This window comes from Globicephala melas, chromosome 16, assembly GCF_963455315.2.
Source record: "Globicephala melas chromosome 16, mGloMel1.2, whole genome shotgun sequence".
NCBI lineage: Eukaryota > Metazoa > Chordata > Mammalia > Artiodactyla > Delphinidae > Globicephala > Globicephala melas.
In genome coordinates this window covers 10,501,023-10,517,514 of record NC_083329.1, presented here as the reverse complement: position 1 = coordinate 10,517,514, position 16,492 = coordinate 10,501,023, and the positions used below count along the sequence as shown (strand labels likewise).

Here is a 16,492-nt window from a genome sequence, read left to right as displayed (position 1 = left end):
TCCCACAGGTCCCAAAGGCCTCTTAATACCCACCCCTTCCTCTCTCTGTTGTTCTCTCCCTGACTCTCCTTTCACCTGATGTGTCCCTCTGACTCATCTCAATTATCACCTTCAGGGGGCTGAGATCTTCAGAAACAAATTCCAGGACAGGAGATTTTTGATGGTAACTTCTTTCTCTCTGGCTGCAGACTCTTACTGGGATGAAACACAGGGCTTTCTCTCTGCTTTAAGGGTGGCGGGGGGACCAGGGTAGGGAGGAAAGGATGGGGAAATATAGGGAGGAGAAAAAGAAATTAATCTCTTAAGATATCATCCAGCTTTGTACGTTACGTTAAAGTTAATGACATGGAGAGATACTCAAGATTTATAAACTGTAAAGAGCAAGGTTAAATGAGCATGTGTCCTATGAGAGCATTTCTGAAATATATAAACATATGCACATAGAGAAAAACAGGATATAAATATAATGTTTATATAAAATATAAATATGGAGAGAAAAGACAGAAATGAAATCCAGCTGTGTTTTCTATAAGGAGCAGCGTAGCAGATTCTTCTTCCCTTTTGACTTTTCTGTATTTTTTTAAACTTTTCCATGGTGAGCTTCCTTTAGCTGTAAGATAAAACAGAAGAAATAAGACCAGATAAACATATATATTAGCCATAAGAAGAGAAGATAGCCTTATAATACCTACTCTTTTCTTTCTGTGTCTCCCACACATCTTTTCAGGAGACGATTCAGGAAGCTAGGCTAATGTCCTGCAGGGTGACTGCTTCCGGTGGATTAATGTCCTTTGCTTTGGGAACTCTGCATTTCTGCTGGTGAAGAAAAGGACCCACTGAGTCTCTGGCAGCCACATCAGGCCTGTCTTACTACCCAGGTCTAATATGCCGTTCTGTGCTACCCGCCTGCTTTAGGAAGAACTCACGCCCCACTACACACTCTGCAGGCTGGGTGGGGTGGGGATGGGAAGCCAACCTCCCTCAGTGGTGAGGACCCACGGCGAATCCACTACTGAATCACTGTAAAAATACGCAGATGGCAGCCAGCATTTGGCTCCAAGTGTGTTTAGTGTCCGCCTGTGGGCACGCTTTGCTTTTAGGGCAGTGGGATTGCATGGGACTTAGAGCAGGAAGCCTGCCGTGCAGCTGCTCCCAGCTTTACCTGGTGACCTCAGAAAGCCCTGCAGTGAAGCACCAGCTCCTACCTGGTGAAAATCCTCTTCCAGCTAAAAGCTAATTGGCCTCCAGCAGACAGTGATGGAAATAACAGGCAAATCCCACTTACACTGCGCCTTGGAGCAGAAGCCGCTAATGTGTCTAATCCACCCACATTTCAGACGCCTCAGCCGTCTGCATCTCTCCCTCAGAAAGGCAGAGGCACACAGTCCCCCTCTTTGGATGTCCATTCATACACAATCCCCCTCTTTGGATGTCCATTCATTTATCAGCGATTCCATCAAACCCAGCTCCCCAGATTACATTTTAAATGATGGAGTGTTCCAGGCTGCTCTCTGCAAACCAAACCAGGCTTTGTAAATGTGAAGGACGATTGTTACTGGCATCCATAGCTCCGAGGGCACATTCCCAAGTTGTAAGATTCTCTGTTTCAGGCGGACTTTGTCCTCCTCCACTGCAGCCGGGCTTCTGACTGCAGGCAGCATGATTGATGGAAAGCTCTGATGAGAAGTAATTTCTTCGAGAAGTACTAGGACCCCTCCTTCCTCCAGCTTGGACTAAAGTGCAAAGAAAGCAGCAGCTCACTTATAGTTTTCTTGTTTTGTTTTGGTTTTTTTTTTGTAGTTTGGCATTTTTGGGAGCTCTCAAAATTGATTTCCTTTCACCCTAAGCACTGTTGCTTCCCTGACAGTCAATTTCAAGTCGATATCTGTCTGTTCATCATGTGCTATGACTGTCCACTGCATATCAGCAATGGCTTGGAGCCTGGGGTCATTGAAGCTTTAAGACCATCTGGAGGAGCTTCCTGGCTTGTTCGTTATTCCAAGTCTCACAACCACTTGGTTGAAAGTACAGTAAAGGAAATGAAAATTAACCCCATGTTAGGACAGCTGGTTTCTGGGAATTCAGTTTGTTGAAAAGAAAGAAGTAGATTCCTGACTGATTCCTCAGCCATCCAAGGAATTTAAAAATTATTTCTGGAATGTCTAAGGCTGAAAGTTTTTGCAGATTCCAAAAGCAGGTTCTGACAGTGAACTCCGCCTTACATGCCACCCAGAGTACATGCTAGATTATCATGGTGTCTTAAGGATGCAAAATGCTTACCAAGCAACTTCTGGAATTGCAAAACACACTTCCTGCTCATAACTCTGCTAAGGGGATTTTTTTCCACCAACAAAAGGTAATTAAATTATATTTTCCATTTGGGATAGGAAAAGGAGAGAGAGTAGGAAACAATTAGGATCTAACCTCATAGAGTCTTCAAATATTTCATGAAGTTATTTCTATTTTGCAAGGTTTATGATTAATGAAAATATGTATGTGCTCTTAATTTGTCTAGCAAGGAAATAAATCCAGTGGAGAAGTTTTTTGTTTTTTTCCTGGTTTGGTTTTTTTTTTTTTTGGCCGCACCTCACGGCTGGTGAGATCTCAGTTCCCCAACCAGAGATCAAACCTGTGCCCCGTGCAGTGGAAGCATGGAGTCCCAACCACTGGACTGCCAGGGAAGTCCCAGAAGTTTTTAAAACTGGCTGAATTCAATTTCCAGAGGATGGTTTTAACAAAGCAGTGTAATCGTCGTCATCATCACCATCGTCATCATAATTTTCCCTTTAGTACCTCAAAGATCCATGTCAACATGAGCTAATACATGAGGAAGGCTGTATTAAGCTCTAAAATACCGTTTACACGCAAAAGCTTATTATTATTATGCCACAGATTCAGGCCCTCTTCTTCGGCATGCTTCTGTGTGTGCTAAGAAACTAACAAAAGATTTTTTTTTGGTTTTCAAGAAAATACACTGGTGTTTCCACACAAAGCGGTTACACGTGAGTGTGGATCTCCTGAACACAGAGCCTTATTCTTCTGACATGACTGGCGGTTGGTTCCCAGTCCTTCCCACACAGGTAGGAAATCACAGAGCACTGTCTTCTGTATTTATTTGCGTTTAATGAGCAGCTGACACGTTCCATTCAAGCAGTGGTTTTCAGCCAGGGGCAAATTTGCCCCCAGGGACAGTTGGCAATGTCTGGAGACCTTTTTGGTGGGCGTGTGCTCCTGGCCTCTAGTGTGTAGAGACCATGGATGTAGCTAAACATTCGACGACGCGCAGATGCGCAGGACAGCTCCGCACAGCAAAGGATGATCTGCTCAATGTGCCACGTGTGCTGAGGTGGAAAACCCCTGCTTTAAGACAGGAAGCTTTCTGCCCAGTCAGTCCCTGGCCTCACAGGAAGCAGAGCAGGGGAGAATCAAGCCTCCCCCGAGAGCAGCCGGCTTGCTGTGCTGGGACAGAGTTGAGAGCAAAGAACTGTGCTGTGGGAAAACAAACATGAAGGTCGATGAGAGCCTCGAGCTGACTGGTGTGATAAGCCAGCCCGCAGGGAATGAGAGACACAGAGATTGCTTAAAGGAGATGCCAACTCCAGAGTATCGAATCTGAACAAGAGGCTTGTAGGCAAGAAGGCGGCCCACCCTGACAGGATTCCTTGGCCTGGGAGCGTAATCCTTAGCATGTGGCATGAAAAGGAAGGTGGTGAGAGGTCAAAACTCTGAAACGGGCGCAGACAGTGTTCCCTTTTAATGAGAACTGGCTGAATTAGCAGAAAGAAGAAAACAGTATTGCAAAAGACAAAGAAGAGTTGGTAACCGTCAGCTTAGCAAATGCTGTGTTTTACAGCTGAAAACATTCCTCCGAGGAGAAGCTGCAAAGTTCCTTTCATGGGAGAAGCTGTAGACACTTCTCAGAGGCTGTGGAACTTCAGCTGAATCTTGGAATGAAAGTCGACCCTAGCAGGGAGGACCCTGAATGCACTTTCCCATCACTGATCTGCTGAAAAGTCTGTTGATTTTTTGAGCCCCAATATCCTCCTTTATCAACTGGGATTATGGTACTAAATCTGATTCAGAAAACTTGTTGAGAGCCTCAACCTTAAGCCAGGAGGTTGTGAAGTATGCATAATTCAGCAAGACCCTGTCCCTACCCTTGAGCAGCTCAAGTCGACATGATCTGGAAGCTTCCAGCTCTTGAAAGTCCTTGAAGAAGTAGAACTTTGTTTATGATACCATGGTAGAAACACTATAGGCAATTTAGCATTCGTTAGGTCAGATTTTTATCCTTAGGAAATTGGAAATCTGGGACTTGCAAAAGGGAGAGAGAAATGGTATCAAAACCCAACAGTAGCTGAGAGCGAAATGACAAATGTCCACCAGCAGAAAGCAAAGGACAGGCTGATCTTGTTGCATGAGTGATGTGCATGGGGTCTGCAGACCGGTCCCGTTGCCAGCAGCTCAGACATTCAAGGCCCTGGGGCCCGGGAGCCCATCAGTGAAATGTTCCCATAAGTTACCAGAAGGTCTGTGCAATTACCACATGGGATCAGGTGGCAGGTCCACAGTTGCACTTACCTGTCAAGGTTTAAGAGTAAGTCTGGGTACCTTTCCAACTTCACCCAAGCCTGAAAGCCAAAGACAGTAAAAAGGGAAGTGACCATTTAGTATCAGAGAGCAATGAACAAAGCTGGGAGTTCACATTTCTGTTAAAATGCAAGTGCATGCAGGAGACCATGGTCAATCCACTATATAGGCCTCCTAACACACATCATAAAATTGATGAGTTTTCCTTGCTAATGAGAGACAAGTTGAAGCAGTAAGTTGTGACTGTTGTATAGTTTTTCACTAAGTCCCATCAGGCCCTGTGCCCACCTTTCTCTGAAGTATAAATTTCTCATTATTGCACCAGATGGTTCACATGATGCTTGCAAAGTTCCTACGCGAAATCTTTGCAAAGCTGCACCAGCTGTTTGCCAGGCAAGATGGAGCAGGACCTGCCCTTTGTCTGTCTGGGACGAGGTTCTAGAGTTGTCGTTTGTGTCACGCTGTCCAGTAGCACTCTGACCCTCTGTCCGTCCCCTAAAAAAATGAATGAGTCCAGTTCTGCTGGGACATGTGAAAACATTTGCCTCACTATCAGAGGGCTGAAATCTGCATATATCTCTAGAAACCGGATTATATTGTTTTATTAAGAAGAAACGAGCAGCAGAATAATCCTTTGGTGGTTCTCCGGGTCTCCTGGTGTCATGGAATTGCCTTCTTTTTGCTTATTTCAAGAGAAAATAAGTAAGCTCAACCCAGAGAAAGAAGTTGGATCCAATTTTGTCGTGTCTGATACAGTAAGCTTTGAGTTGTAAATTTTTTTTTTTTTTTTTGTGGTACGAGGGCCTCTCACTGTTGTGGCCTCTCCCGTTGCGGAGCACAGGCTCCGGACGCGTAGGCTCAGCGGCCATGGCTCACAGGCGCAGCCGCTCCGCGGCATGTGGGATCTTCCCGGACCGGGGCACGAACCCGCTTCCCCTGCATTGGCAGGCGGACTCTCAACCACTGCGCCACCAGGGAAGCCCCCGAGTTGTAAATTTTGATACATCCTTGTATGACTCTTCTCCCAACTGAAGTAACGCTAGGCGATCTTAAGGATCATTTATGACTCTAAGATTTTACGGTTTTTCAAGGCCTGATAATTAATGTGACGCTTACACTGAAGCTTGATAAAAGTGAATACTTTAAAAAATTCCACCTACAAATAAATTATATACATATTAAAACAAGTTTATTTTTTTAAATCGGGGTATAGTTGTTTTACAATGTTGTGTTAGTTTCTACTGTACAGTGAAGTGGAGTTCCCTGTGCTATATGGCAGGTTCTCGTTAGTTATCTATTTTACATATTGGTGTATATATGTCAGTCCCAATCTCCCAATTCATCCCACCCTCCCTTTCCCGCCTTGGTGTCCATACGTTTGTTCTATACGTCTTTGTCTCTATTTCTACCTTACAAACCAGTACTGAGATGGGAAACTTAAACCCAACCATATCAATAATTACATTCAATGCAAATGGACTAAACATTCCAGTTAAAAAACATAAATTGTCAAATGGATTAAAAAATAAAAGACCCAGTTGTATGCTGTTAACAGTAAACACATTTCAATTACTGTTACAAAGCTGGAAGAATATATTATGCAAACACTGAACCTGGGAAATCTGGTGTGGTTTTCTTAGTATCAGATTAAGCAAACTTTAAGAAAAAGACTCTTAGCAAATATAAAGGGTGCACTTCTTGCTGATGAGAGGATCAGTTCATCAAGATCAAATACAGAACTTCTCAGTGAAGCAAGATGACTGGTGTGAACTCTTCAATAAACTCCAAAGCAAAAAGCATTACAAGTTACCAGGATAAATCCATATTCAATTGCTTAATCTTAGAAGTGAATTTGCACTGTCTGAACTTTTATACGGCCAGACAAAACATTGTCTTGGTAACAAGAAAATATCTTCCAACAAAAGAATACAAATGAGCTAAAAACTGCTCTTTGCTTACTCTGAATATGTCCCATATGGCAGAGAAATAAAGAATTAAGATGAATGGACTACTGTTCATCTCAGAAGGAAGGCTTTGGAGTTACTGAGTGTATGTGTGCGTGTGTGCGTGCGTGTGTGCGTGTGTGTATGTGTGTGTGTGGTGCAGTCTAGAGGTGCTTAAAGAAGCAGAAGTACCAGAGAGAAAGGATTCCTTGTCCCTGACTCAAACAGGGGAGGCGGGGACTTCCCTGGCTGTCCAAGGGTTAAGACTCTGTGCTTTCACTGCAGGGGGCGCAGGTTTGATCCCTGGTTGGGGAAGTTCCTCATGCTGCGCAGTGTGGCCAAAAAGAAAAACAAAAACAAAAACATGGGAGGTGTGAATAAGGGAATTGGCTCAAGTCCAATATTTTCCAGCCTAGTGGACAAGATTTTCTGGATAAACACTTAAATCCACAAAGGAAATGAATACAGTTTTGTAAAACAACAACCCAGAGTAGGTAACGTAGAAAGGATGCAAGCTGGGGCAGATTGTAACAGACCCACACAGAAATGCAGGGAAAACGAAAGCTCAGTGACAGAGAACACAGAAGCAGCGGGCAGAGATGTAACCCGAGCTGAAGACCAAGAGGAGAAACAAAGTGAAAGTGTCAGAAAATGGAAGAGGCTCTACAAGAGAAAAGGCTGGTGGTCAAGCTGGGCAGGGGAGTATGTGAGCACAGTGAGACCACACCTACAGGAGACCCGGAAGCTTGCACCAGCTCAGCATAGATGAGGAGAATAAGGGGCTGAAATGACCCCGTGGAAAGAAAACCCAGACTGAGGCACGTAAGTAAAGCCCTGGTTTCACCAGGTGTTGGCTTCCTGTAGCTACTGTAACAAAAGACCACAAACAGGGAGGCTTAACAACAGCAGAAATTTATTGTCTCAGTTCCAGAGGTGAGAAGCCCCACATCGAGGTGTCGGTAGGGTTGGTCCCTTCTGGAAGGAGCCTCCACTGCACAGCTCTCTCCTAACTTTTGCTGGCGGTCAGCAAGCCCTGGCTTTCCGTGGCTTGCAGATGCATCACTCCAATCTCCACTTTCCTTCTCCCATGATCTCCTCCTCTGTATCTCTGTATCTCAAACCTCCCTTTCTCTTCTCCTATAAGGACACCAGTTGCTGGATATAGGGGCCACCCTAAATCTAGGATGATCTCATCTCAAGATCCTTAACGGCATCTGCAAATACCCTTATTCCAAATAAGGTCACGTTGTGAGGTTCCAGGGGGACATCAGTTTGCGGGGGACACCGTTCTACTCACTACACCAGGTGACTTCTTGGTAACAGGAATTGATCCAAATTACCTCAGACTCTAGACCAGCACTTCTCAAATTTGAATGTGCCTATAATCCCCTGGGGATGTTGTTGACACGCCGATTCTGATCCAGCAGTTCTGGGCTGTAGCTGAGAATCTGCGCTTCTACAAGATTCCAAGTGATGCTGGTGCTGGTGGTCTGGACCACGCTGAAGAGCGAAGCTTTCGTGTATATTTGGAAATGTACGCAATCGGCCGTGCTTCACCCCAATAAACCTGGTATAACCGTGAATCATTTGGAAAAAATAAACTGGCACTTTTTTTCTGTGAAAAGTAAGAAATAAACGGAAATCTGGGTGCGGGACAAACAGTTTTCCCTGAGTGAGAAACAGCAAGTTGGGGGAAGACTGTGCGATGTATATTGTACCCCTCAATCTTCATTAAAATTGTGAGGCCGGCACAATGCATCGCGCCCGTGAGGCTTTCAAGGGAGTCCGAATGCACGGAGCTTTGAGTCCAGATTTTGCTTGGGAAAGGACAAATGTCCGTGAGGGAGAAGGCTCCGAGAATTTGCAAAAACTGGGACGGGGGAGTATCAGGGCTCCCATGCGTTGTGAAATCGAGGGTTTAAATCAAGTAAACAGAATACCTGAGAGGCAGGGAGGCACTAGCTGATACCTGGGTAAGGACCACTAGGTCCCACGTAATGGGTCTTCAGCGGCACAAGATTTAGGAGACTGTGCCTCTAGCTTTGTCATAGTAGAGTCTTTTTATCCATAGGTCAGAGAAAAGGGCAGCATGAAAAAAAAAGATTTAAAAATAGTCAATTGAGAGAAGTGGTGGATGCGACTGGTTGGGTCTCAATATTTTGAAATCAATATCCTGTCTCAGTTACCAGGAGGGACACTGCAGCCTCCTGACCCACTTTTAGACTTGGTTTAATAAGAGGAATCTTGCAAAATAAATTCCTCTTCTTAAAGGACTTTTCACAGAAAGGGCTGTGGGACAGGGAAATGAGGGTTAATCTTTAGAAACGGTACCAGTAAATGCCCCATTTTGCTCTGACAATATTGACTTTGCTGGTACCCTGCAATCCCAGAAAACAGAGATGGTTAAGAAATTCCCCACTCCTTTGTGTTCCAGAACTGGCTTCCTGCCAGGAACCTTGCCTCCGCATAGGGCCTAGATGATACCCACAGATGCCCGCCTTGTTTACCTAGAACAAGACTAGACAGAGACCCTCCACATTTCTATTCTTTGCTTCATAATTGTTAACGGAACTATCTGTGATCAATCTGAACAAAATGCTTATTGACCAAATTCTGGTTAAGATTCCCTTGGTACCCTAAGGCCCTGAATTCGGCCGCACCCTCATCCTGAGCCAGCATACCACCCTCCTTAAAGGCCTGTCCTGAGGAATAGGCTGACCTCAGGGTAGAACATCCTCTGATCTAGTGACTTCACCTCTGCTCATCCCACTGCCCCACATCTGGTTCTTTCTAGACTTGCTTATTCCTCTCCATAAAAGGAAAGTCCTTTACTAGATGGCCTTTGAGACGCTTGTAGAGCTACTGCTTGTAGATCTACTCCTATCAGTAGGAGTCCCCTAATGCAATAGCTTCGCTTTTCCTACAGCACTAGCCCTCTTCTCTTTGCTATAATCCTTTGAAACACAGTCTTTCCTTACCTAAGTCTGGATTTGTTTTTTGTCTGACAGCAAGAGAAATAAAGAGAAATTCGTGCCTGAGTCATTGTTTGCCTATGACTTGAGTTAGTTAAGTCAGCACAATCTCTCTCCCCCTGGGTTTCAGAAATGGTCCTTGGGTCCCCCTCCTTGAGCCTTCTTAGGGTAGCGGTGGCAGAGTCAAGAGAGCATCAACCTGGAAGACCGGACCCCAGTCTCTATTCCCACATCCACCAATTACAACAGGAACCTTGTGGCTGTGGATCCCTCCTGTGGCTTCCCGGACCTCAGTGAAATAATACCTTAGAGGAAACCTTGAGTCTTTCATTTCAGGTCTAACTGCTGCAACTTGGTGATTGATTAGACTTTCCAACCACTAACATGTTGAATTCTAATAGTGTTGTTGATCTTCCACCTAGGCTCTGAAGGTGCACCAGAGCCCCTTGTGTGGTCCCCTGACCCTCCTGACTTTTAGAGTGAATTATTCTAGAAGAAAGGGAGGGATGAAGGTAGAGAGGGATGGTAGAAGATCAGTCATTTTTAAAAGGTATTGAAAGCACTAGATTTTAGCTATCTATGGCTCTCAAACATTTTGAAAATGCGACTTAGAAATATGAGAGTGATGTTTGCTATTTGCTGATTGACAAAACATTATTTTAGGCTCAAACTTCAGTCCGTTTTAAAAGTGGATTTTCATTTCAAAGAAAATAAATCCTGTTTCAGAATTATCAGGATCTCTCTGAAAAATACCAGAGCATAGGTATGTAAGCATTTGAATAAAAATTTAAGCTTCAAATTGCATCATTAGTAATATATTCCTGCAGGCAGCTGTTACTTGGTGGCAAGACATACATCAGTGCCGGGAGATCAGGAAGTGAAGAAGTGGCGAACATTTTGCAGCTTGGTGGATTAAAGAAATCTATCAGGCTGACTTAGGGCTGTTCCCCAGAGATACCTGAAGCCATAAATATTTAAACTTATTGTATTTGGCTTGAATGTGCCAGTTTTATAAGATGGTCACACACAAGATCCACTTCTTCTGCTTCCAAAACCCAAAGATGCAGAAGCAGTACTATTTGCGGGAGTCTCCATGAGCTCCCTGGCATTCCCCACTTCCTGTGTAGGTAGGTTGGGACCATGTGGCTAGTTTGGGCCCTAAGAAGGAATAGCAGGTGTCACTTTCCAATCTGAGACATTGAACAGGAAGGATGTCTCGATGCCCTCCCTTTTATGGGCACTCTGGAAGTTCTACATGGAGGTGGAAGCATCAGTAGATGAAGACCACAGAGGTAACGTGCCATTTTCATTACATCGTATCAAGGGTACAGACTATCAACATGACATCACCTTGACGTTGACCTTGGTCGCCTGGCCAAGGAAAAGTTTATCGGGTTCCTCCAATGTTAGCTTACTCTTTTCCCACCTTTTCGTACTCTGTGCTTTGGAAAGAAGGAATAAATTCTCTCCCATTTATTTATTTATTGAATCATTTACTTCTATCAACATGGACTTGTGGATGTTTGTTTAATGCTTTGGGCTATAATCTAATACTTCTTTTTTGTTTCTCAGATTGTTCTAGCTTGACCATGAGAGCTCTTGAGAGGCCCCTGTGGCCCTTTACACAGGAAGTTAGTCCCTTTCCTCTAAACTTTTCCCAGGAACTGGCACTGTGGGATTTGGTTCATCTTGCAGGATCTAAGTAGTATTCTTTCTTTGTTTGTTTATTGAAGAATCGCAACGGATTTATTTCTCAGAAAATAAAGAGGATTTCCAAGTAAGTAGGACCACTGTGTACAAATTAGAGTCAGGAAAGGACGCTTCTCAATGGCTCAGCAGTTTCATAGGCCACTTAACATACAGCCTGGGTAAATAGGAGTCCTCATCTGCAAAGGGTTTTTCTAAATTTATAGCTTCTAAGCAGCCATGAATTTTGCTGCCAGATGGGTCATGAGAGGCAAGCTGCTAAATCTTTCATCTGCAGTGGATCATGTTTGCTCACATGCATGTTTATTTTCATAACACATGTGTATTTCAGCCAGGTACAGCTGATCCCCCCCGCCAAAAAAAAAAACCATGCTGGTGAGCGAGGAGGAATCACTCATATCCAGTGCTCACCTGATTGTGATAACTTCTGACTCCTTGCCTTTTTAAAGGAGTATCCAAGGTGATCCTGATTCTGCAGATCATTATATATGACAAATTATTGTCAGGTTGATGCATAATACAGCTTAACCTTTAAGCAGTCAATGATTTCCATCAAAATCAGTCAACAGGGCTTCCCTGGTGGCGCAGTGCTTGAGACTCCGCCTGCCGATGCGGGGGACACGAGTTCGTGCCCCGGTCCGGGAAGATCCCACATGCCGCGGAGCGGCTGGGTCCGTGAGCCACGGCCGCTGAGCCTGCGCGTCCAGAGCCTGTGCTCCGCAACGGGAGAGGCCACAACAGTGAGAGGCCCGCGTACCACAAGAAACAAAAAAACAAAAACAAAATCAGTCAACAGTGATCAGGCCTTAATCAAAAACCATTAAGAAACGAATGTTTGAAGTTTGCCTTTTTCTTCCAGAACTACAACGGGATTGAACCATTTTTCACTGCTATCTCATAATAGCCTAAATCAGCCCCCCCAGATATTCACTGCCAATTTAGATCTGTTACACAGTAAATACTAAACCACACAGTTTTCTGCTCAACACATTCGTCCCTGACTATAATTTGCATGGCGTAACTTGAATGTAACTTCAAGTACATGGTCCAATCAATATAACAAGAACTAAATGATACCTGCATAAAGGACAGCAGGATTCATACAATCATCAATGTACTGCTCCCTCCAGGTGTTCTGACACTTCATATAGGGGATTCCTTTTTTTTAATGAGGAGTGAATGAAAGATGTCTTGCAATTCAAACAGTATTTTATAGTTTGCCAAGAGTTTCCATGCCCTCTATTTCATGTTTTTCGAAAGAAAGAGTAACTCTAAGAAATAGTTAAGATGATTTCTATTTTCTGAGAGAGACTGAGGCTCACGGAAGCTAATGACACAGCCAGGGGACACAATCTCTAAGCGTGGACCTAGGCTCAGGCTCTGGTTTTCTGCCCCCCAAGTACAATGTTCTTTCTTCTATACCATATTGCTTCTCCAAACCTTGTGCTTGAGTATTTTTTTGCCCGTTAGTTTTAACAAGCCCCGGTCTAGGGTACTCTAAACACACCGGCATGCACTGTCGTTTGCAGTTGCTGTTCTAACATTTCAGGGCAACTGGTATTGTGCTGGGATTTACTTTATGGTAACTGTACCATGTGGACGGATGCCTGGGGTATTATCTCCAAGTGTCACTGGCCATCATAGACTTGTGTGCTCTGTCCTTGGTCAAGGTGAGAGGAGCATTTGGCATTGAATCCAAAGGGAGAAAGAAGCTGCCCTTTCTTTGTCAGTAGCTCAGAACATGTCCAAGTTGTCTGGCTCATCTCTATACTTTTCCTTTTTGTAGCTTCTTCAAAAGGATAAATTAACTTCCTACAAGAACATCTTTAAATAAACTATACTTGTGTCGGCTTCCTTGCATTTACATAGAAATTAAAGGAAGACAGTATTTTTGTTACCAAAATAACTTCTTAATAACAGCTTGATATGAACTAATTGCTTGCATGGCTTTGCAGCAGTGGCAGGAATTATCACTTTGTGCCCTTAAGCTTCAGGCTTGTGCGTACTTGGATGAGGGCTCAGCTTCCACAAGAGGCCCCCAAATTTTCATCTTTCCAGATAAATGAACTCTAAGCCCCCTTTGCAATGAATATGAGAATGGTACAGGCCTTCCCCTAATAAACTGGTTAGGTTTGCCTAAGTGCTTGGTATGCAATGGGACACAAACTCTGAATTCAAACTATGTGAGCTTTAATCCTTCCTTCTCTACTGACTCGATGTGTAACTGTGGTGAAGTTACTTAACCTTATCATGACTCAGTTTCTACATCTGTAAAATGGGTACGATAGTAGTACCTACGTTACTTTTGGTGGTTTTGAGGGTGAAATGAGTTATGACATGTCAAGGGCTTAAACAAGTGAGGGTCCACAGTTGGAATGGAATAAATGTCAGCTATTGCTGTTATTATAATGATGATACGGATGATGCTAAACCCTCCCTCTAACCACCTGAGAGTCAGGTAATACGTTTACCTCGACTTTACCCTTTCATCCCGACTTCAGGAAACTGGAGTCTTAGACAAAATTTTGGTGACTTGCTCAAGGTCTGACAGCTTGTAACTGGCTAAGCCAAGAGGAGAACAAATTTATTTGCCCGGAACTGTCACACTAACTGATCAAATCAGCCAGTCCACTGGCCAAAGTAGTCAAATAGCCAGTAGTCAAGACCTGAAAGGCTGGGGTGGGGCAGGGTGTCAATGAGCTCGGTGGTGTCACAGGACAGACGTTGATTTGGAATCAGAAGATCTTGTCTTGACTCCACCTTTCACTAACTCAAGTCAATTAACGTCTCTGAGTCTCAATTCCTTCATCTGTAAAATGACCCCTGAACTAACCCATTCAATAGAGTTGTTGTAAGACGGAAAGAAATAATACATTTGTGGGACTTCCCTGGCGGTCCAGGGGTTAAGACTCTGCACTTCCACTGCCGGGAGCACAGGTTTGATCCCCAGATGGGGAGCTAAGAGCCTGCACGCCGTCTGGCGTGGCCAATATATATATATTTGAGACCATTTTGTAACTTAAAATGTCATGTAAGTTATCATGTATTAATTTTTGAGATCTTATAGAATGAGTTTTACTTTTTTGCTCAGCAGTTGATTAAACTGACTAAGTAAGTCATCTGGTTATTTCTTGTCACACAGATGGAATCCAATAGTTTTTTTAACCCGTAAGCACAAATCAGCTGTGAAACAAATGTTGGGAAATGTCCCAACCCACAAAAATGGGGACTCGGATCCTCTCCCCCAGAAAATGTACAGTTTATTTTTTACCTATTACTTGAATAATTCATCCATTTGCTTACTGTACTTCCTTCTATGTTCCAGGCGTTATGCTGGGTAACTGGAGGAATAATGCACAATCCTTGCCCTCAGGAGGTTAACCAACCTCATAAACGATTATGATCCACGGCATTAAGTGTAGTAGTAGATAATTGAACTGTGCTGAGGAAACATTTAGTGGCATCTAAGTTGAGTCTTAAAGAAAAACAAATACTACTTTTAGGTAATAGCTTATAGTAATAGCTAAATACTATTTAGAGTATTATCCTATAATACTATGAGTAAGCTTTGTGACCTTCCAGGGGCATACGGCAAAACCTGGTCGATGGACTGACCTCACCGTGAGCTCCCGCCCTGTGATGGCTGAAGAAAATTGATGACTTGGCTGAAAACGTCCTTCAATAATCTGTTGACTGCACGGGGCTTCTCTGTTGCCAATATCTTAGGGCTGATGGTGGCAAACGTGGCTTATTTCATGTGTGAAGTTACTACAGTGGACCATGCCTGCCTTTAAAGTGTGAATGGTGCCCCTTTCTCTCCTCAAGTGACCATAAAGAAGCACTCACGTTTATGTAGTGCAGCTCCGTGCTGAGACTAAGAGTGCATTCAGATGACATTCTTGCAGGCACCAAAACAAAATGAAAGGAATAAGATACAATCGGACCAGAATTCATGGAAGTGAGTCATATATGCATCTCCAGCTACAAAGAAACAGTCTCATTATCATTTTAAAAGATTTTTGGCTTGGAACACCATACTAGTATATTTCCATAAACGCCACTTACTATACAGTACAAACAGTTGTACTTGCCCCAGCATGGGAGTTTATTGACTCCCTAAAGACAAAAGCTTTTGGTCTTAGGATGGAGAGAGGGGAAGATAGAGATCAGAGAAGAGACCTGAGGAATGTCAAGGTCACACCAATCTACTCCACAGTTTGGGTCAAGCAGAGCCATTACTGGTTCCAATTTTTTTGCTTAGAACTGGTTACAAAGTTGGCCGAACTTTGGGCATCTGCAGGATGAGAGCTAAGAAATGTATCTCCCAGGACCAAAGAAAATGGTGTGGTGATGGATGGAGAGTAGGGGGGCCTATTGCCGGCTCAGATCTTAAAATTGGTCTTGGATCCTTGACCCCCGACTGTATATATGAATTGATATTCTGAATAAGTATTCCTATGACTAGTGTTTACATTGTAGTGAGTGGTGTGTGACAAATTCTGTAATCACTCTATAGAAAATGTACATGATACATGCTTTGAGTTAAGGGCTTGCTCTGAGGTTCGGTTTGTAAATTTAGATGCGCCATCTAGCGGACAGAGGAGAGATTTTACATTTATCAAAGCGGTCCTTCTAGGTACGGGGATTATTTCTCCACAGCTCTCCTAAATGCTTCCTCTCCAAGGCGCCACCGGGGTGTAAGCAGTGAAGTGGTGGGACCAGAGCTGAGCTGAAGAAAGATAACGGTGTCGTGCAAGGAGAGGCCAGGGGAGTACTCCCGTGTGCCGCGTGGGACGGTGGTCCAGCCTAGAGTGGACAGGGCCTGAATTACAGACGTGCGACGGAGAAGGGTGGGGACGGGGTGGGGATCTTTGAGATGGGATCCGCAGAGCGAGGTGACTGTTGGAATGTGGAACGTGGCTCCCAGAAGCCGAGTGAAGGACAGTCGTTGTCACCATTGTGTCCTGGAGCCTTGAGTGTGGCAGCAGCCTGGATTCGTTGGCAGGTGGAGCAGTAGGCAGGGGGAGTCCCTCCCGGATCACCTCCTTTTTCTTTTTTTCTTTTCTTTTCTTTTTTTTTTTTGCGGTACGCGGGCCTCTCACTGCTGCGGCCTCTCCCGTTGCGGAGCACAGGCTCCAGACGTGCAGGCTCAGCGGCCATGGCTCACGGGCCCAGCCGCTCCACGGCATGTGGGATCTTCCCGGACCCGGGCACGAACCCGCGTGCCCTGCATCGGCAGGCGGACTCTCAACCACTGCGCCACCAGGGAAGGCCACCTCC

The 16,492-nt window shown here is 44.4% G+C and overlaps 1 protein-coding gene across 4 annotated transcripts in view; it reads left to right on the top strand.

The window, feature by feature from the left end:
• The window catches only part of PLPP4 (phospholipid phosphatase 4), a 238,730-nt gene that overhangs the window by 162,912 nt on the left and 59,326 nt on the right, over positions 1 to 16,492 (top strand). Inside the window, exon 7 of one of the 4 annotated variants that reach the window (XM_060286167.1) lies at positions 2,967 to 3,080. The exons of 2 other annotated variants lie outside the window; for them this stretch is intronic. In XM_060286167.1, coding sequence (XP_060142150.1) covers positions 2,967 to 3,043 — 77 coding nt within the window. In that variant the 3' untranslated portion in view covers positions 3,044 to 3,080. Of the gene's footprint in view, positions 1 to 2,966; positions 3,081 to 16,492 lie in introns of those variants that run through there. One more of the 4 variants, XM_060286169.1, reaches the window with a different exon arrangement.